Genomic DNA, 20,814 nt, shown 5'->3' with positions numbered 1-20,814 from the left:
TGGGTTAAGGATCCGGCATTGCCATGAGCTGTGGTGTAGGTCGCAGACACAGATCGGATCCCGAGTTGCTGTGGCTGTGGCATAGGCTGGCAGCTGTAGCTCCGATTGGACCCCTAGCCTGGGAATCTCCATATGCCACGGGTGCAGCCCTAAAAAGACAAAGAACAACAACAACAAGAACTAAAATAAAACAAAGAGAATATACTATTTTACTACGTTTCTACCAGCAGTATGTGAAGATTCATGGTGAAGTTTTTTAAAATTAAGGGGTAAGGTGCCTTCATCCTGTTAAGTTTTTTAAAAACAAAAGCCGAGGTGCTTTCATCCTAGCAAACACTAAATTTATAAAACCTAGTCATAGTCTCTTTGATGACCAGAAGTTTAGACCCTGGAAGATTCTCTAGGTTGGCATTTTATTATCACCAGAAATATGTAAATATCCATTCTTTCAAAAAATGTCCTCTTTTCCCTCATTATCACGTGTACGTTGTAGTGAAAGGAGTAGTGCTTGAGGAATTAAAGCATAGAGGGACCTGGTGATGGGTTTTCTTTGTTGTGTTATTGGCTGCTAGAAACAGTGGTTTATTTGTGAAGGGCTTAAGCAACTTTTTAGACCTTGGGTGACAAGATTTCCTCAGAACAAGGGAGAGGGAATTCTATTGCCCTAGAAACTTGGCAAGAAAAATGTTTATCTTTGGATTTCTAAAAATGGAAGAGTGCCGTCCCTGCTGTGGACAGCAGAAGAGAAAACCTGAGAGCTGGTGGGAGTGGATAGCTGTTCTTCATGTGGCCAATGGGAACAGGGCCCTTCATGGACATGGATGAGCTTAGAATTTACTGTTATGGCTGTTCATAGCCTTGGAGAACTTCTATAGAAGGCGACCCTAGGTATCATGCTATTGCAGTACAGGCTTGCCTTTGCTGCTGCAGGAGGCTTTGGGGACGTCACAAAGCTCATCTGTGTCATCACTGTCTCACCTGCTCCCCACTGTCCCCTTAGATCCATGACCCTTGGATTCCTGTATCTGCTTGTTCTGGGATCCTGTTCACTGACCCCACCTCAGCCCCTTCCTAGCCTTTGGATCTTATGGATGCCTTTCTGTCCCATCTGTTGTTTTATTAACACATTTCCTTTTAAAAGATTTTATTGGAGTTCCCGTCATGGCACAGTGGTTAACGAATCTGACTAGGAACCATGAGGTTGTGGGTTCAATCCCTGGCCTTGCTCAGTGGGTTAAGGATCCAGCGTTGCCGTGAGCTGTGGTGTAGGTCACAGATGCAGCACAGATCCCGAGTTCCTGTGGCTGTGGCATAGGCCAGTGGCTACAGCTCCAATTGGACCCCTAGCCTGGGAATCTCCATATGCCACTGTAGCGGCCCTAGAAAAGGCAAAAAGACAAAAAAAAAATTTTATTGTGGCAAAATATACATAAGGTTGACCATTTTAACTTTTTTTTTTTTTTTTTTTTTTAAATATCTGCACCTCCAACATATGGAAGTTCCAGGGCCAGGGATGGAATCTGAGCCGTAACTGGCGATGCTGATCCTTAACCCATTGTGCCGAAGTGGCCATTTTGATGTGGGGATAAAACTCTCATTTAAATCATTTCTAAGTGTACAGTTCAATGGCATTAAGTATGTTACAACCATTGTCACCACCCATTTCTAGGACTTGTTTCATCTTCCCAAGCTGACATTCTAAACCCACTTTGTGCTAACGCCCCTCTCTGTCCCTCTCAGTAAGTCTTGGCGAAGGATAGTCTCCTTTGCCAGCTTAGCTTCCTTGGCCTTTGGAATCACCTGTAGACTCACAGGAGAGGTTTCCTTTGATCTCCCCAATATCCTTTCTTCCTTCTTCTCCCAGACTCATATTTTGGCTTTAATGTTGACCTCTCTGTTACATATGCTAGTCTAATCCATGCTTCTGTGGTAATGAGGACTCGGAAGTTTCTGAAAGGCCTGAGGTTCATAGGGAAGGGGGCCCAGAGGAAGGTTGGCTGTCACCTTTTGCGGGATGCTGTGATTTCTGTACCTCTGCCAGGTGATCTGGACTCTGAGCCTGGAGTACTCAGTGTGGCACCATGAAGCTGAGGCATGGGGTGGGGGTGCCTGTGGGCTCTAGGCTCTGGTTGCTGTCTCACTGATTCTCCACTAGTCAGGGTCCCTTTTACCACCGTCACAAGCAGCTCTGTAAGTGCAGATCTGAATTTATGTCTCAGCCTCAAGGTGTCTTACTGTTCGACACTAAAATGCATTTTGACAACCTTTTTGACTCCCCTGGGAAAAAATTCACATAAATGTTGATCCCTGATGCTGAACTGAATTACCTTTTTTCCTTTCTTTCTTTTCTTTTCTGGGCCACACCCACTGCATATGGAGGTTCCCTGGCCTAAGGGGTTGAATTGAAGCTACAGCTGCCGGCCTGCACCACAGCCACAGCAACTTCAGATCTGAGCCACGTCTGTGACCTACACCACATCTCACGGCAACTCTGGATCCTTAACCCACTGAGTGAGGCCAGGGATCAAACCCGCATCCTCATGGATACTAGTCAGATTCATTTCTGCTGAGCCACAATGGGAACTCCCCCAAATTACATTTCAAGCCCAGTTTCCTGTGGTCTCTTATGTCTCTTCGTGGACTTCACAGTTGCTCATCTGGTCTTAGTGTCCAATATCACTGAACATGCTTTTCAGAAACTTTTTTTTTTTTTTTTTGGCCATATCTGAGACATGTGGAAGTTCTGGGGCCAGGGATAGAACCTGCTCTACGGCCTCGACAACCCAAGCCTCTGCAATGACAGAGCCGGATGCTTAACCTGCTATGCCACAAGGGAACTCAAGAAACTCTTGAAATAGACTCTAAATAGCTTTCTTGTTGCCAAAAGAAAATACTGATTCAGTTCTGTAGTAATAGCAGATTTTCTGATGTTTATCGGTGCTAAGAGTTCTCAGGTACTGTTTCAGCCATCTAGTGTCAGCTCAATCCAGCGTATACTAACTGCTGACTCAGTATTGCTCTCAGCACTTATAAAACAACTCCCTATTTTTGTACCACCCTTTAATCTGGTCCTGAGGTTTGGGGTTATCTGAAATATAGAATATATGTTAATTCAGGGAAGTAGATTATCCTCATCAAACGCTAGGAAAAGTTTGCTGAACTGAGTTGAATCATTTTTGCTAGTGAGTCTGTTGTCTGAGCCAGACTCCTTCCTTCCCTTCTTCCCTTTCTTTGTTTTTCATTTATTCAACAAACATTCGATGTGTGACTGCATTGAGTGAGACCTGTTTCTAGGCATGGGATGTACAGCCGTGTGTAAAACTTCTCTTCCTTGTGGATCTTACCCACCCAGCAGGGGAGGCAGTGGATAAACAGGTCCACCAGATGAGTGAGCCACATGTTTACAGAAAGTGCTAAGCACTGTAGAGAAAGATGGAGAGATAGGATGGGTGTATCTGAAGGGATTTGGGGTTGGCATAGTGGTTAGGGGAAGAGGGACTTTCTAAGGAGATGAAATCGAAGCTAGTCCTCAGTGACAGGGAGCCATTGCAGTCAAGGTGTGGGGGAAGAACCATCCAGGCAGAAGGTGCAGTCAAGGTGTGGGGGAGGAACCATCCAGGCAGAAGGTGCAGCAAGGTGAGCAAGAAAGGAAAAGAAAGGAAAAAAGGTAATTCGGTTCAGCATCAGGGATCAACAGAGCAGGAAGCAGGCTAGCTCGCTAGGTACTAAGAGCAGGGGTGATGTCATAGGGGATTGCAGTTCATAGGCCCTGGTAGGCCAGGGAAAGAGTTGGGATTTTCTTTTTTCTTTTTAGGGCCACATGTGCAGCATATGGAGGTTCCCAGGCTAGGGGTTGAATTGGAGCTGTAGCGGCCTACACCACAGCCACAGCCACAGCAACACAGGATCCCATCCTGGTCTGTGACCTACACCACAGCGCACAACAGCACTGGATCCTTAACCCACTGAGTGAGGCCAGGGATTGAACCCGCATCCTCATGGATACTAATCGGGTTCTTAATCCACTAAGCTGAAACGGGAATTCCTGTACATTTTAAATAAATATAATGTATTTCATTCAGAAGTTCTCTAGAAGCTTAGAATAGCTTTCTGCTGACAGCCAGTGAGGAATTGAGACCTCAGTCCTACAACTGCAAGGAACCGACCTCTGCCAGCACCCAGACCGAGCAGGGCACGAATCCTCCCCTGGAGACCCCAGAAAGGAACACAGCCCTGATGACACCTTGATTTTAGGCTGGAGAGGCCTGGATCAGACTGTGGGCCCACAAAACTGTAAGATAATAAATTCACATTGTTTTAAGCCACTAGATTTGTGGCAATTTGTCATATAGTAATAGAAAACAGATATGGTTGATATAGTTTAGTTTATAGTCCCCTTTTCCTTTGTTTGTGAGGTTGAACATCTTTTCCTATGTTACAGGGCTGTTTGTATTTTTTCCTCTGAGCCATCAGTGGATATCCTTTCCCCGTTTCTTTATTGAATTTCCTCCCCATCTAGGATTCCTTATTTATTATGGAGATTGGCCCTTTGTGACCTGTGTTGTGATATTCCCACACTATTTGGTATTTCAAAGTAGGAGACGAGACTAGCTGGGGACAGGCTGCAGAGGCTGCGAAATGCCAGGACTCCTGGTCATTATACTCCAGACAAGCGGAGGAGCCTGTAGGGTGTCTGGTTCCCCACCAGCAGCCCAGCGCGCGTGAAAACAGCCCCACAGTGAAGTGGCTGAGCCTGCTGTGTTCTTCATACTCTTCCAGCTTCTCTCCTCTCTCCAGTTTCTGCTTTGGGCAGAGCTCAGGTTAAGCTATAGTCCCAGGGATTGAACCATCTCACATTCATATCTGGTACTGTGGTCTAGAGGTTTCCATATTACTGTTTATTAATAGACCATTATGGCCATGCTAAGGAATGGAGTATACTGTCTAGTCAGATATTCTGGTTACTAGAGGCTCATCTTATTCTTACCCATGTTGCATGAAATTAGAATGCATGTTACCTATCACCTGTTTCAAAATAATCTGACTGCTTCTCTGGTTCACCTTGAAACATGTTCAGGGTTGTGCTTCCCTCAGGGCAAAGGTTAGTTGTTACTGATTTCCAGATTAGTGTCAGATTAGTTAATAGATTAGCTAACCAGTTATTGGCAGGTTTCCTCTAGAGAATGGTGTATGATAGTAGAAGCTTAAGCAAAGGTCTTGAAGATTGAAGACACCTGCAAACAGTTCTGCTTTTATCTGGTAACCTAATAGCTGGGGTGGAGGCTCCACGTCCTTGAAAGAACGTAAGACCTGCCTCGGTTAACTCATCACCTCTCTGACTTGAGCAGTTTACTTAATTTCTGTGAGTGTTATTTCCTCATTTGTGAAATGGGTAAAATAATGATGCCTATGCTTGCAGAACTGGTGTGCTACTCAACTAAGATTTTTTTATTTTTATTTTTTTCTTTGTCTTTTTGCTATTTCTTTGGGCCGCTTCCGTGGCATATGGAGGTTCCCAGGCTAGGGGTCGAATCGGAGCTGTAGTCACCGGCCTACGCCAGAGCCACAGCAACGCAGGATCCGAGCCGCGTCTGCAACCTACACCATAGCTCATGGCAATGCCGGATCGTTAACCCACTGAGCAAGGGCAGGGACCGAACCCGCAACCTCATGGTTCCTAGTCGGATTCGTTAACCACTGCACCACGACGGGAACTCCTCAACTAAGATTTTAATGTAAAAATTGTAAACCATGACAAAGTGCAGAAATATGCCATCGAACTCAAGTTTCAGATACTAAGATGAGGAGCAGAGGAATGAGCCTGGAGATTGCCATACACTGGGATTTTGTTTTTGTTTCTCTGAAAAATCAAGCTACATGAACTGATGTAAGGATTATGTCTCTGGGCGAGGAGTTTGTAACCCATCACACAGTTCCCCCCATCCCAGCCCACACACCAGCGGCTAGGAGTCTCCGAGAGGCATTTCTTTTTTTTTTTTCCCAGGGCTGCACTTGTGGCATATGGAGTTCCCAGGCTAGGGGTCGAATCAGAGCTACAGCTGCTGGCCTACGCCACAGCCACAGCAACATGGGATCCACGCCATGTCTGTGACCTGCAGACCTGCACCACAGCTCATGGCAACTCAAGATCCCCGACCCACTGAGTGAAGCCAGGAATCTAACCCGCATCCTCATGGATCCTAGTCGGCTTCAGTAACTGCTGAGCCACGAAGGGAACTCCCCGAGATGCATCTTAATGCTCACGCTTTAGAGTATAGGTAAGCTTCCCCCTGCTTTGCTTGGCCTTGCCTTTCTTTCTTTTTTTTTTTTTTTATTCTACAGATATACATCTTGAGTGTTGGCCATCTCCTAGCCTTCCTCATGGGAGTAGGAGTGTTATATAACCACACAGATGAGGAAGTTACCTTGCAAAAAGGTCAGGCACCATCAGTGTCTTACTGCCCCCACAGTTTGGGCAGAAGGCACATGATTGAGAAACCTTGAGCCCTGTCTATGAGATGAACATGCAGGCGCCTCTGCACAGACCTGTTGGGGGAGGGGGAGGGAGTCGCAAGGACACAGATGGAGAAGGAATTAACAAGTAGAGGCAATGTGCAGGGCACAGGGTCCCTCACCAGCAAGTGTGAGGGTGTCTGAGGCTGCCCCAGGCTCCCCACCCCAGGACCCGCTGCCACACAGGAGCCCCAGCATCCACTGCGTGAAGGTGGTGGTTGTGTCTCTTATCACACTCTCCTTGTTTTATCCGAAGATGGAATTATGAGTTACGGGGCGGGAAGGGGGGTAGAAGCACATCAAAGAGTTTTCTGGTGGCTTTTGACTAAGGGGCCTTCTTGGTTTAGGGTTGTTAGCTTTGGGTGTGCTGTTTTCATCATGAAGCACCTGGGGTTTGTTTTTCTCTAAAAGATGTAGATAAACTAGAGAGAATCCAGGGGAAGGGCAACAAAAATGATGTATGGCTTGGAGAGAAGGAGAATAACAGTCTATAAATATTTGAAAGGTAATATAAAAGAGGGAGAGAGATTATTTACAGCAGTGGAGAGGAGTTTGACAGGGAACCCAAGCTGGCATCTAGGAGCAGGGGAAAAATGGGTAGCACTGAAGAAACAGCATAGAAAGGGGAAATTAAGCAAAGACAGGTGATTCTCACACCAGTGTGTGTTGCCAGGAGCTGGCGTGGCAGGAATAAGGGGGTTTTTCTCAAACTGAGGATCCAACCACGGTTGTGAGTGATGCTTTCTAATTCCTGTGTGTGAAGGGAAAGAGCGGGCAGTGCTCTATTCTTGCCTTTTGTGTGTGTAGTTTGTTTAATTCCCAACTCTTTGGCGTTATGTTTTCAGCAGAGGTGATAATGATTACAATACTGCTAACTCTCTTACTGAGGGTCTGCCTCGTGCCAGGGACTGTCTTAGCTGCTTTGTTATTTATATTCTCATTTAATCTCTATAATAGCTCTGTAAAATGGAAACTATTTTTTTCTGCTTATAAGGAAACAGGGTCAATAATGTGCTCAAGTTCACACGTATGTTAAGTGGTGGAGTTAGGATGCCCAGCCCATGCTCATGCCTTCTCTTGGGCTCCGTTACTCCAGTCATGGTAGTAACTTGGGACTCACTAGGTAACCTAAGTCAGGTGAGCAGTTTGTATCCAGAGACAGACTTGTTGATGTCCAGAGCTTCTCCCTTTTTTAAAAATCTTTCCTTGAGATATATTTTCTGTTTTAGTAAGCGCTCTGGTATTATTACACTGCTTTTTCTCAGTCTGTGTTTTCAGTCATACCGTAGCCTTTAACCAGCCTCGTCGTTACATAGTGAGTGATCTGTACATACAAGAAAGAAAATAGGACAAGTCAGGTATTCCCCTAGATCTCAAATGCTAGTCATAATGGGGACTCCTTGGCTTTCTGACTCTGATATTTTATAGTGTCCAGTGTATTGATGATGACTAAAAAACAAAGCGAAATACACAATTAACCACTCTGAATCAAGGTGACAGGTTTCTCCTGTCATTGCAAGAAGACACCAGACCAGACCTGGACTCCGAAGACCCGGGTTTACCTGGGACCCCAGCTCCTGCCGTGTCCCTGAGTGTGCTGGGTGCTTTTGTAAACCACAGCCAGCCCTTTTTTCTGGGTCGCAACCTTGTGGAGTTACTGTTGGTAGCAACTGAAAACATAACGTAACTTGCCAATTATCCATAAATGAGATAGTACAGTTAAAAGTTAATAACATCATTTGCGTTAGCAGCTCTTTTCCTAGCTCTGCTCCTCTTGGTTAAAATCCAGATAGTAATGGTTGAGACTTTTGAGTTGACATTATTCAAAGAGGGCAGTGTCAGGTTTTTTTTTTTTTTTGGAGGGGAATGAAACAAAGTGTCGGAGTTCCCATTGTGGTTCAGCGGTTAGTGAACCTGACTAGCATCCATGAGGATGCAGGTTTGATCCCTGGCCTTGCTCAGTGGGTTAAGGATCCAGCATTTCCTGGAGCTGTGGTGTAGGTCGCAGATGTGGATGGGATCCTACTTTGCTGTGTCTGGTGTAGGCTGGTGGCCACAAGCTCCCATTGGACCCCTAGCCTCGGAACCTCCATATGCTGTGGGGTGCGGCCCCAAAAAGACCAAAAAAAGAAATTGTCAAGTGAGTTTCAGAGATAGCCTTTTGTTAATACCGTAACTCTTGCCTCCTCCTGTACCCATAGTGCATGGAGTGGAGACCAGGCCGAGGTTCCCGGCCCCAGAAGGACGGGGTGGAATCCAAAATGTGGCTCTTGGCACTGGCACGCTTCACCTTGCCAGACTAGTCCCTGTTCTCCATAGAAAGCACCTGCCCTCTGGAGTTGTGTGCCTTTTGAAAATAAAGAGCTTTTTGATTTCTTTCCCTGGGCTCTTCTCCCAGGAGTTGTCTCTTAGTGAATTTCTCTCTAAAGTCATCCCTAGATTACTTTCACTGTAAACTGTAATGATTTTACCCTAGTCGTATTTCTCCCAAGGTCTCCTATCTCGGTTACTTGTAAGGCTACTCCTCCCCTCTCTTGTTTTCTTTGATCTTTTATAATTGGCTTAAAACTCTTCATATTTAATCTGCAGTGACTTTGTTTCTCCTCCCTAGTTTTGGCGTTTTCAGTCCCTGAGAATTTAATAACCTGTTGCTTATTATTTTCTTCGCTTTTCTTAAGGCGTCATATTTCCCATCGCACTGTGTAATTGTCTTTTCCCCTCGCCTACATATTTGTTTTATTCTAGCTCTTAGTGCAAGTCTGCATTCTGTATTTATTTTGACTTTGCAGTAAATAAAGTCCTTCACATCCGGAGGTGTTGGTGGGCAGGTTTCAGAGTCAGCTGCACCTGAGGGCACCTACACGTGATGATGTCAGGATAAAATGACCCTCCCTACCGGGGAGTTACAGTTGAGTACCCAGTTGGTGTAGAATGAATGAGTGAATGAATGAATCTTTGAGTTTTTGGGCACTTTCCCTCACAAGGTGACCTTTCTGGGACAAATAGCTGTGACTGCTCAACACGTGTAAAAGAACAGCTTTGTAACCTGCCCTGTGGTTAACTTTTTGGTGAGTCCTTCCTGTGACATCTGTGATGATCTTTTCAGTAAGCTCAGCTCTTCGGCTCCGAAATCCTCTTAGTCATAGCACCAGAGTCTCTTCTCAGGAGGTCAGCTTTCCTGCCACTTCAGAGCTGGGAGCAGTCAGGGATGGAAGAGACTGCCCCTGCCTCTGCCCCCCTCATTGGATGAGTCTCCAGGCTCTGCCTGCCTGTGTTGTTGTTTCTTTCTGGGAGTGGAAGAAGACCACTTCATCTAAAAACTTGTGTGTTCGTAGGAGTGTATGCTTTTTTGTTGGTGGTGTTTGGTTAATTCCTCTTGGCTATTGTTGATTTAAAAAATCTTCTTTTGGGAGTTCCCATCATGGCTTAGTGGTTAACGAATCCAACTAGGAACCATGAGGTTGCGGGTTCCATCCCTGGCCTTGTTCAGTGGGTTAAGAATCTGGCATTGCTGTGAGCTGTGGTGTAGGTTGTAGATGTGGCTCGGATCCCATGTTGCTGTGGCTCTGGCCTAGGCTGGTGGCTACAGCTCCAATTCGACCCCTAGCCTGGGAACCTCCATATGCCATGGGAGCGGCCCAAGAAATGGCAAAAAGACCAAAAAAAAAAACCCAAAAAAAACAAAAAAAAAAACTTCTTTTGGAGTTCCTGTCATGGCGCAGTGGAAATGAATCCAACTAGGAACCATGAGGTTGCAGGTTCTGTCCCTGGCCTTGCTCAGTGGGTTAAGGATCCGGCATTCCTCTGAGCTGCAGCTTGGATCCCACATTGCTGTGACTCTGGTGTAGGCTGGTGATGGCGGCGGCAACAGCTCCAATTGGACCCCTAGCCTGGGAACCTCCATATGCTGTGGGTGCAGCCCTAAAAGGGCAAAAGACAAAAAAAAAAAAAAAATCTTCTTTCTCTGACTTGTCAGTCCAGTGTTGTTTCTGTGATGGAGTAAACCTTGAGAAGCACGGGTAAGGCTAGTGGTTGACGCAGCCACAGGTGATGCTGCGTGATACCCAGAGAATTTGCAGAAAGGGCTCCTGGTGTGCGGCCCCGTGTTTTAGAGTTTATATACCCCTTCCCCTGCTTGCCCTCCCCTTCTGCCTCTCTCTGCATCAATGCAAAGGTGGTCCTGGATTTTCTGTGTACTTGCAGTATTTCCATAGGGTTCTTGATACCGGTCACTTTTATGTGAAACGGAGTTTCTGTGAGCATGTTAGATTTCCAGAGATCCAGGTGGACAAAATCTGCACAACACAGGCTATGGGATGAGGAAAATAAAGATAGACACGATGCAGGTGTGATTGTAGACATAAGAAGTTTCCCACTTACGTAGCTTCTGTCCTGCTGTTTCTTAGTCCTAATGATAGCCTTTTGGTTGACAGGCCCAGATTTGCTCTTGGTAATCATTTCTTTCAGTTGAGATTTTAGGGTGGGATGTTGACTGATACGTAGACAGGAAATATATCTGTGTGTGTATATGTGTGTATGTGTGTGTATGTTCACGTGTTTCTGTACATAAGTGTAGGTACCCCAAGTTGTCAGAGCCTTCAGGGCCTTGCAGCTGTTGCTTCTGCCAATGTCAAAAGCCACAGGGTTCTGGCTCAAACCCTGCAAAAAGAAAGGGCATTGTCACAGTTGAAGTCTCACTTGGGAGACCTGATTGGTGAAGCTTTCTTCAAATGCCCAGGCCCTGACTTCATAGAGGCTGGGAATTCGAGTTCTGGCCCCTACATTGGGAGGCAGGAATCCTCAAGGGTGTGACTTTTTTTTTGCCCTCCTGCCCCTGTGGTTAGTGACATGTTTGGTGGAGCAGGTAGCTATGAAGAGATCAGAGTTTGGAGGTATGTGTCTCACCTGGTGTGTAGTGACTCATGTACACACTTGGAGGACAGCACAGGTCTTGGCAGCAGCTGCCTACCAGGCTGCAGATGCAGAACTAAATGAGGAGCTAGGGTTGGAGCGAGCTGCTTCAGGGATGAGTTAGAAGAGCCACAAGTTAGGGGCTTTGGGCCATGGGGATAGGCCCTGCCCTGCCTGACTCTCCCAGTGGAAAGGATGAGGTCCTGCCTGTCCTGGTCTTTGGAGTCTGAGAACTAACTTGACCTTGGTCTTTGATCTCCATGCCAGCATGTGAACAGTTAGTAGTCACTTAGTCTTCTCCAGGAAATCATCAGTGTTGACTCTTCAGCCGCAATGGGTGTCATTTAGCTTAAGATGTTCATTGGCCGAATCTAAGTGGCTTCATTTTCCCTTAGTGATACAGTCTGGTGGCAGGTAGAGTGTGAGGTCTCAGCTGGGGGCCTCATGTGGGGTCCTGCAGCCAATTGCACACACATCCCTAGACTTACCACTTGAACTTCTCCAGGTATTGAAACAAGTATTGTTACTTCCTAGGCCTTCCCTGTTGTTGAATTCAGTGGAAACTGTTAGGTTTACTTCTCTGTGGTTCCCTATCTGGTTTTGGTAAAAGTGATGGTTGAAAGGATGGACAGGTATTTATTTTTAGAATCGACTTCTTTTCATTTCAGGGGAGCTTTATTAACAAGGAAGGACAGAAGGGAAATCAAGGCAGCGCGTGTGAAAGGTCTTTCCCCTGGAGGAGATTCCAGTGGGTGGTCTCGGTTGCAGTGGGAGTGACCACACAAAGATGGGGTGGTTTCATTCTAGCTTCTAGTGTGTGGGCGCTTTAATAGCATAGAGGTACCTCTCTCACACTCACACAGAAATGCTCCTCAATGACTCAGCATTTCAACTCCTGCACGTGCGACTGGCAATCCTGTGCCCTCTATTCTTTCCCTGATAATGTTGAAAAGTGAGGTGAAAGTGAGGTGACACTTTGGGCCGTGTCATCAAGTGTCAGTCCTAGAATTACTATTTTAAATATACCTAGAATCCTCAAATCTCATCTTAATCACCGATTTGAACATAGTTCCTCCTTCCACTCAAAAAAACACTAAATGGGAGTTCCTGACTTTGCTCATAGGTTAATGAACCTGACTAGCATCCATGAGGACATGAGTTTGATCCCTGGCCTCACTCAGTGGGTTAAGGATCCAGCATTGCTGTGAGCTGTGATGTAGGTTGAGGACATGGCTGGGATCCTGAGTTGCTGTGGCTGTGGTGTAGGCAGGCGGCTGCAGCTCCAATTCAACCTCTAGCCTGGGAACTTCCATAAGCCATGGGTGCAGCCCTAAAAAAAAAGACCAAAAAAAAAAACACAACAAAAAAAAACCCCACCACTAAATATGGGAGCCTATATATTGAATTAAAAATGTTAAGTCACTTTTTTCTCTATTCCCTTCCCTAGTGCCACCTTCTCCCAGTAGCAATCTGAAAAAAACCACGATGCTGTTAAATAGCTAGATCCAAGAAAAGGGAGTACAGAGGGCTCCAGATAATTCCCAGTTGGGGTTATCAGCCCCCGCATAATGGAGAGTTGATTATGCCTTATTTTCTTGTTATTTGAGGGGAGGGGAAAACCCCATGGAGTGGGGAAGGTACATCTGGAGGAGATCTGGAATATTCCCAAGTTGACATAAATTGGCCTTTAAGTTGTTCTAACACTGGCTCTGGATATACCATTCACAGTACTAAAGGTCAGAAAAGCTTCCTTCACGAATTTGGTAAGAAGGAGCAGTTAGCTGGAACAGTGTGCAACCCTAGAGGTCACAGACCAAGCTGGGAGAAATAATTATGCATGGTAATGGGCGATTACAGATAATGGCCTTCTGGGGGTGGCAGAAAATACACAGCCGCACAGTTTTGCCTGAAATGAACACTGAATAGCACATTAACTTTATAGCGAGCTAAAAGTTCAGCCCTGCAACAATGGCAGTCCCCCCCCCCAAATAAATAAAATCCACATCTCACTCAGGGAGGCACGTAGCTGCACTTCTCAGAAACAGAATTGAACATCCGGAGAGGTGAGGCTGGGAAGATGGTGGGTTTGGGGATGGGAAGGAAGGTCAGCTTTTTTCCACCTGCTGGTTTTGTCTTGGGAAGTAGAGGCAGTTGCCGGCTGGCTCGTGGCAGGTACACAAGTGAAGGGGTTGTTTGCTTTCCTGGCGCCAGGTTCGTGTTTGACGTTTCAAATAGCCCTGTCATGATCGCCTTGTGGGAGAAACAGATTGTTCTCGCATTTCCTGATTATGACTTTGGGGAGTGATACCACACCGACTGCATTCAAGGCTACTGTCTGACCTCAGAGAAGGCCAGGCACGGAGGATTCTGCTCCTGTCCAAGTTCACATGCACTCAGGAAGCTCTGCCAGATGCAGCCCAGCCCTCCTGCGGTTCCCTGAACATGAGCGGTGGGAGAGAGGATGCCTTGTGTGGGCAGAGTTATTTAATGGCCCTCTTGCCTGGTGGCAGAAAATGCTCTCACAGTGTGTGCCTGTGACAAGAGCTGACCTTCATGGAGCACTTTACACCTTAGTTAGAGCCTTTCTCTGTCCTCTGTGCTGTGAGTAGTAGCATTAACCCTACGTTACATGTAGACTCTGGGGCACGGGACGCTTGGGTAACTGATCCAAGGTCCTGGGGCTAGAGGTTCCAGATAGCCGGTGCTGCACTGTGTAGCAGTGAATGTCCCTTTCTTTGGAAGAAATGTTCCAGGCTTAGGGATAAAGCTGGAGGCGCCGAGGTGGGCCTTTCCTGCTGACTGCTGACTGAACAGCTCAGCTCAGGGTGCCAGCTCATTTTGAGGCACTGACTCCAACCGCTCTGAAATCGGTCCTCCTGGAAAGAGATGAGCCTGTGACATGGAGATTCTCAAACTTATTACATTCTTTTTTTTTTTTTTTTCTTTTTAGGGCCACACCCGTGGCATATGGATGTTCCCAGGCTCGGGGTCCAATTAGAGCTATAGCTGCCGGCCTACAGCACAGCCACAGCAACGCCAGATCTGAGCCGTGTCTGCAGCCTTCAACCACAGCTCACAGCAATGCCGGATCCTTAACCCACTGAGCGAGTCCAGGGATCCAGCCAGCAACCTTATGGTTCCTAGTTGGATTCATTTCCGCTGCTCCACGACTGGGAACTCCAACTTCTTCTTCTTTTTTTTTTTTGTCTTTTTGCCATTTCTTGGGCTGCTCCCATGGCATATGGAGGTTCCCAGGCTAGGGGTCAAATCGGAGCTGTAGCCGCCGGCAACCTCATGGTTCCTAGTCGGATACCACTGAGCCATGACGGGAACTCCTGGGAACTGCAACTTCTTACACTTAAATGAAGCAAGTAGTGAGGAAAACAATGATTATATCTACACGATCAGTGTTTACTGAATCAAACTAAAACTGAGAAATTAAGAATATGTCCATGCCTTTAAGATAGTAGATCTTTCACTTGTTAATCTAAGTAATATTTTTAATGAAAAATAGCTGTTTTCCAAAACAAATTAGTGAGGAGGGTGGCATTGTTCAACATTTTTACAAGAGTCTTTCATGTCTGGGTTATTAATAGAATACAGCTGGGTTCCTGTGTCTACTTCATTCAGTCTGTTGCTTTGATTGAAATACATGAAGACAGTTTCACGTTACATAGATAAATAGTTGAAAAAGGGAGAGAAGTGTTTGAATAGCCTTTTTGAAATCACTGTGACCATTCTTTAATACTAGACCAAAACTTGACAAGTGATAATTTCTTAAAGATTAGCTGCAGTGTGGATCCGAAGCCTTAGTTAAATTAAAATCCATCTTGCACTTTAAGTGGATCTGTCACCCATGCAATATTTCGTAACGTCATGCATTGGTCATTTAGAAAATATTAATTTACTGAATTGTACAGACTTTCCAAATATTGACATATTTTATTACAAAATATCAGAAAATCCCACTCATTAATATCACTGCTGATTCTGTCAGCAAAAGTCTTCAAGTTTGGGAAGCTGTCAAGCACATAGTGGCAGGTATATGTTTTCCAAAATTCTGATTTTTACTCAAAAGCTCAAATTTTTGGCAATGAATACTGTCAGTTGTTTTTCTTGAAGTGATAGGCTTACCTTGTTCATGTTCTAGAAAATTCTGCTAAATACCCAAGTCTTGGTAATTACAGTTTGTCATCAGTCATTCTTTTAAGTAGAGGGTGTTCTATTTAAAAAGAAAAAAAGCAGTGAGTACTGCTTTCAGTCAAGCTTTTGCACAAGTGCTGTTTCCAAGGAAGCCATCAGTACCCTTTGGTGTGTAGCAGAAGTGCTTCATGAGTTCTTCCCACTCGGTCACACAATAGTAAGAAGATAGACTTAAAGGTAGAGATTTAATCAAGTGTTTTTCCCGGCTTCATCAAGAACATCTTAAGTGGAGTTCCCATTGTGCAGTGGTTAACGAATCCGACTAGGAACCATGAGGTTGTGGGTTCGATCCCTGGCCTCGTTCACTGGGTTAAGGATCCGGTGATGATCCGGTGATGGCGTGAGCTGTAGTGTAGGCCTAGGTCTCAGATGGGGCTTGGATCCCATGTTGCTGTGGCTCTGGCGTAGGCCGGCGGTTACAGTTCCAATGGGATCCCTAGCCTGGGAACCTCCCTATGCTGTGGGAGCAGCCCTAGAAAAGGCAAAAAAAAAAAAAAAGATAAATAAATAACATCTTAAGCAAAACTGACATAAAATTAAACAACTTTTCTTTTCTTTTGCTTTTTTGTCTTTTTGCCTTTTTCTGGGGCCGCTCCTGCAGTATATGGAGGTTCCCAGGCTAGGGGTCTAATTGGAGCTGCCAGTCTATGCCTGAGCCATAGCAATGCCAGATCCGAGCTATATCTGTGACCTACACCACAGCTCATGGCAATGCCCGATCGGTAACCCACTGAACAAGGTCAGGGGTCAAACCTGCAACGTCATGGTTCCTAGTTGGATTTGTTAACCACTGAGCCATGATGGGAATTCCAAACAACTTTTCAAAAATATTTTACTTCACAGCAAGGAGTGAGTGACTGTCAGTACAGTTTGGTGGGATGACCTTGATTCCAACTAAGAAACCAGGGTTGTCCCCACGATGGCTTCTGTATCATCAGTGCAGATGTCAACACAGTGAAAAAGACCAATAACAGCTTTACATTATTGTGGAAATACTTTTGACCTCATGGACCCGTGAAAGGGAGGTGTGGGCAGAGGCCTCAACCGAATTTTTATAACTACTTCGGTAGGTGTAAGGGTGGGACTTCTTGGCACTAAAACATCAACATCTGATGGGTTGAAACAGTGGTCAGCCTGCTGGTACTGGAGTCACCCTGGGGGCTTTGAAGCCTGGGTCCCCAGCCAGAGGCTCTCCTGTGAAGTGTCTGGGATACACCCCGTCCTGAGGAATTTTACCCTCTGCCTCACCCCCTGCAGCCAAGGGTGAGGGCTGCTGGCTTAGAGGTAGATTCCTTTCCTGGGAGGCCCAGTCCTTCTCAGCAATTGGTTAACTTACTGTTCTTGATGACTTGAAAACATTTTAAAGGCAAATACCTGACTGAAATCCAGGGGTATTAAATTGACCTGGGTGTAATCTTGGGCTGAACAAAAGTCATGTGAAATAATACAAGTGGAGTTCCAGTCGTGGCTCAGTGGTTAACGAATCCAACTAGGAACCATGAAGTTGCGGGTTTGATCCCTGGCCTCTCTCAGTGGGTTAAGGATCGGGCGTTGCCGTGAGCTGTGGTGTAGGTTGCAGACTCTGCTCGGATCCCGAGATGCTGTGGCTCTGGTGTAGGCCGGCGGCTATAGCTCCTATTAGACCCTTAGCCTGGGAACCTCCATATGCTGGGCCCTAGAAAAGGCAAAAAGACAAAAAAAAATTTAATATGAGACACATTTTGGTTTTTTGTCTCCTCGCATTTACTTAAAGGGTCTACTCCCTCCCTTCAGAGCGCTGTCGGGGACCTGAGGAGCAAAGACAAACATTTATGACCTTATTTTTAAAAGGAAGTTTATAAAAGACTCTAAATCCCACCTCTCAAGGGAGCCAGCCTTGAGCACACTTAACTATGGCACCCCTCTGTTCAGTCCCCTTCCTGCCAAGAAAAAGACCTTGAGAAATGAAGCCCTTGCATTTTGAGTTGTTGGAATACAGTTCAGGGCAGGCTCTTCCTGTGCTGACCTAAATGTATGGATACAGGCAGCCAAAATGCTCCTAATTTCAAGTTTTCTCAGTGTGAGAAGGGTTTCAAAGATTGAAGAAGGGATTCCTGGCAAGATCTCTTAGAATAGAGCACCAGGTGGAGTGAAAACTCAGTGTCATCTTCTCTCTCCTTCCCTTATCCGCTCCCTGCAGGAGCCCTGCGCTCTCCCCAGGTCTGCCCTGCCAGACAGAGCCTCACACTGACTCTGGCATCTTGCCAACGACAGGAAATTTGGAACTGGTGGCCTATGGAGAAAAAACCTTTCCTGGTCCCGAGACCTTTTCTGGTCAGGTCAGAGACGTGGCATCTTCTCTGCATCTGACTTTGCTGTAGGCGACACCCTGGGGTGTCCAGGTCATTGTGAGGCCCACAGAGGGGAGGAGCAGGGACAGCAGAAACTGCGACTAGGAAAACTGGCAGGTACCCCTGTGTATGAGGTGGGGGCTGCCAGGATGCCATCAGCTGTGCCCAGGGCCAACATGGCAAAGCCTGCACTTTTCCAGATCCAGTTGGGATTTTTCCTTGGAGGCGAGTGTACACTTTGTAGCTACTATGCCAGTGGCACCCTCCTTCCCATCTGGTGGGGCCCAGAGTTCTGCCTTCTCTGCTCCACAGGCTGCTCTGACACCCCAGAAACTTTCGTGTGTGTGTGGTATCTCCTTTTTTTCCTTTGGAATTCCCTTCACATTCTCCTTTTTTTTTTTTTTTTTTTTTTTTTGTCTTTTTAGGTCTGCACCTGGGGCATATGGAGGTTCCCAGGCTAGGGGTCCATTCAGAGCTGTAGCCGTCAGCCTGCACCACAGCCACAGCAACTCAGGATCCGAGCCGCTTTTGCAGTCTATACCACAGTGCATGGCAACACTGGATCTTTAACCCACTGAGCAAGGCCAGGGATAGAACCCAAATCCTCATGGATCCTAGCTGGGTTTGTTAACCGCTGAGCCATGACGGGAACTCCACTTTTTTTTTTTTTTTTTTTAAGTGTCTTCTACTCTGAAAACCTTCTCATCCCTTAAACTCTCCCTGCATCTACCCTGAACTGAGTGGAAGCTCCTCGAGGGCAGGGCTAGGCTTTTGCTTATTTTGGACATTGCCTGCCCAGCACTTTGGGAACTGCTGCACACAATGGATGTGCTGGTTACTCACTTAGTTTCTTAGTGGCCCCAAGGCAGCCTGTTTCGAATCACAGCTCCCTTGGAAGGCTTGAATTGCTTTTCCTCTTCTTTATATTTTCCATCTTCTCCCATATCTCCTCTTTGGTTTCTTTGATCTGGTCTTGCTCAACCATCATCCTCTCTCTGTGTCTGTTTGTCTCTTTCTTCCTGCAGATTCCTTCGCATCCTGTTGACCTTTCACACGCCTTTGAACCAAGCCTGCCTCAGGCTTTAAAGGCCAGCTTCAGGTTCACTTTGTTATGTAAAGCCTTCACCTTACAAAAAGTGACCTTGACAGATTCCTCCTCCAGGACCAACTTACATTTAAAAAAAACCCCCAAAACCAAAAAAAAATGCCTTGGGAAAAAGGAGAACCACGGACTATAACATTTCTTGCCCTATGGTTGGGAGTGACTTTAGTGAGCCAACATCAGCAGAACTTGTACCTTGATGGCTGAACTTAACCTTGCTCTCCCAGCCCTACGGTTTTTGTTTCCCCTTCAGTGTGTGTGTTTGGGAATCTCCCCTTGCCAGTGGGCCCTGTAGCAGCAAAGACTACATCTTTTGTCCCCCAAAGCGTCGCACAGGGGGCAGGCTGCCTCACATACAATAGGTGCTCAGTAAGTTTACTGCTCTGAGCGAGAGTTGTTTCTCCAGAAGTAGGGGCAGGTGACGTCCCTGTCCACCATCAGGGTCACCAATTAGTGGTGTGAACAGTAGGCACGCCACCGCCTCAATCATCAGGCCTCTCCTGCACCAGCTCTGCTTTAGCTCAGAAAAACCACCCATCCTCTGGGTCCAGAGGGAGATGGATGAGTGGGACTGACTTTCCCCCCATGTCTCCCTTTTCGTTCCCTACCCTGTATGGAAACAGTCCTGAGGCTGCGTGTCTCAGTTTTCTCCAAATCTAGGCAATGTCAGGAGCTGATTAGTCTGGACATAGGGTCTCCCTGCAGAGAAGACCACTCAAAACAGGGAGTCAGGGAAGCCTTCCTGTTCTAGAAAGTGGCGCCCGCTGTCTCCTGCAGATTCTGTAACATGTCAGCAAGCGATGTTATCTTCAGACCTTAATTTTTCCTTAAAAAAAAAAAAAAAGAATGTACAAAATGACTTGTACTTTTTCTGTACCTTCCTGTTGCTCAGCATAACGTGTTAGTGGCTGGTGGGTAATTTTGAGATCTCGGACTTAACAGTGCACAGTTTTGCCTGGTTGGTAACTCTTAAAACTAGAAGCTGAGTAGGACAGGCACCAGTGCATAGTTTTGCCTGGTTGGTAACTCTTAAAACTAGAAGCTGAGTAGGACAGGGTTACAGAGAAAACTAGAAGCTGGTAGACACAAATCCTCCAATTACATGAGAGCATCGTGAATCACAAATAGTCTTATTATTTACACTTCGTAAATTTTGGTTTCCTATGTGATCTTTCATATAGAAAACGGTGGCATTTGGCTTTGTCATTGGAAAGGGAGCATGGCTCCAGGTTTGAACATAAAGGACTCAAAGTGCAACAACTCTGGAAATCTTGACACTAGCCAAGAGTGGGAGAAAAAGCCTTCACACACCTTAAAATGAATTACTGGTTAACTACTAGTAATATGCCATGGGCCCTGAGACCAGCATATAACACTGCAGGATCAATAAGGGTATTTATCATGTGTGGGTATTGATCTCTCAGGAAGGAGTGAATCATATTTCACGCTGCATATGTTAGTACAAAAAAAAAAAAAGTAGCAGAGGGATTCAGAAGCCTTATCAGAGAACTGGCTGTGCGGAAGGTAAATGTGCAGAGCCACAGACTTGATCGTTGCAGTGAAAAGAGGTCGAGTCTGGAGGCAGCGTCTCTGTTGGATGATTGCTGCTGGTCATTTTTCCAGTTAACATAGTTCTGCAGGCCTGCTTCCTTTCCTGACATCGAATCTTGACCTGCTGGTTTTTCTTCCTTACAGCACACACATTAGGACTAGGTGATAAGTAACAAAACAAAACAGCTGGCTTCATGCTTCTGT

At 46.0% G+C, this 20,814-nt stretch overlaps 1 protein-coding gene across 2 annotated transcripts in view; it reads left to right on the top strand.

Annotated features, from left to right (window-relative positions):
* Positions 1–20,814, top strand: part of DMRT1 (doublesex and mab-3 related transcription factor 1) — a 115,063-nt gene that overhangs the window by 14,151 nt on the left and 80,098 nt on the right. The window contains exon 3 of one of the 2 annotated variants that reach the window (XM_047769548.1): positions 3,767–3,772. The exons of the other annotated variant lie outside the window; for it this stretch is intronic. Within the exon in view, the coding sequence (XP_047625504.1) occupies positions 3,767–3,772 (6 nt within the window). The remainder of the gene's footprint in view (positions 1–3,766; positions 3,773–20,814) is intronic. 2 annotated transcript variants of the gene reach the window in all.

The sequence above is a fragment of the Phacochoerus africanus genome, chromosome 2, assembly GCF_016906955.1.
Source record: "Phacochoerus africanus isolate WHEZ1 chromosome 2, ROS_Pafr_v1, whole genome shotgun sequence".
NCBI classification, from domain to species: domain Eukaryota; kingdom Metazoa; phylum Chordata; class Mammalia; order Artiodactyla; family Suidae; genus Phacochoerus; species Phacochoerus africanus.
The sequence above is the reverse complement of the archived record's forward strand: the minus strand, read 5'-3'. Positions and strand labels throughout refer to the sequence as shown.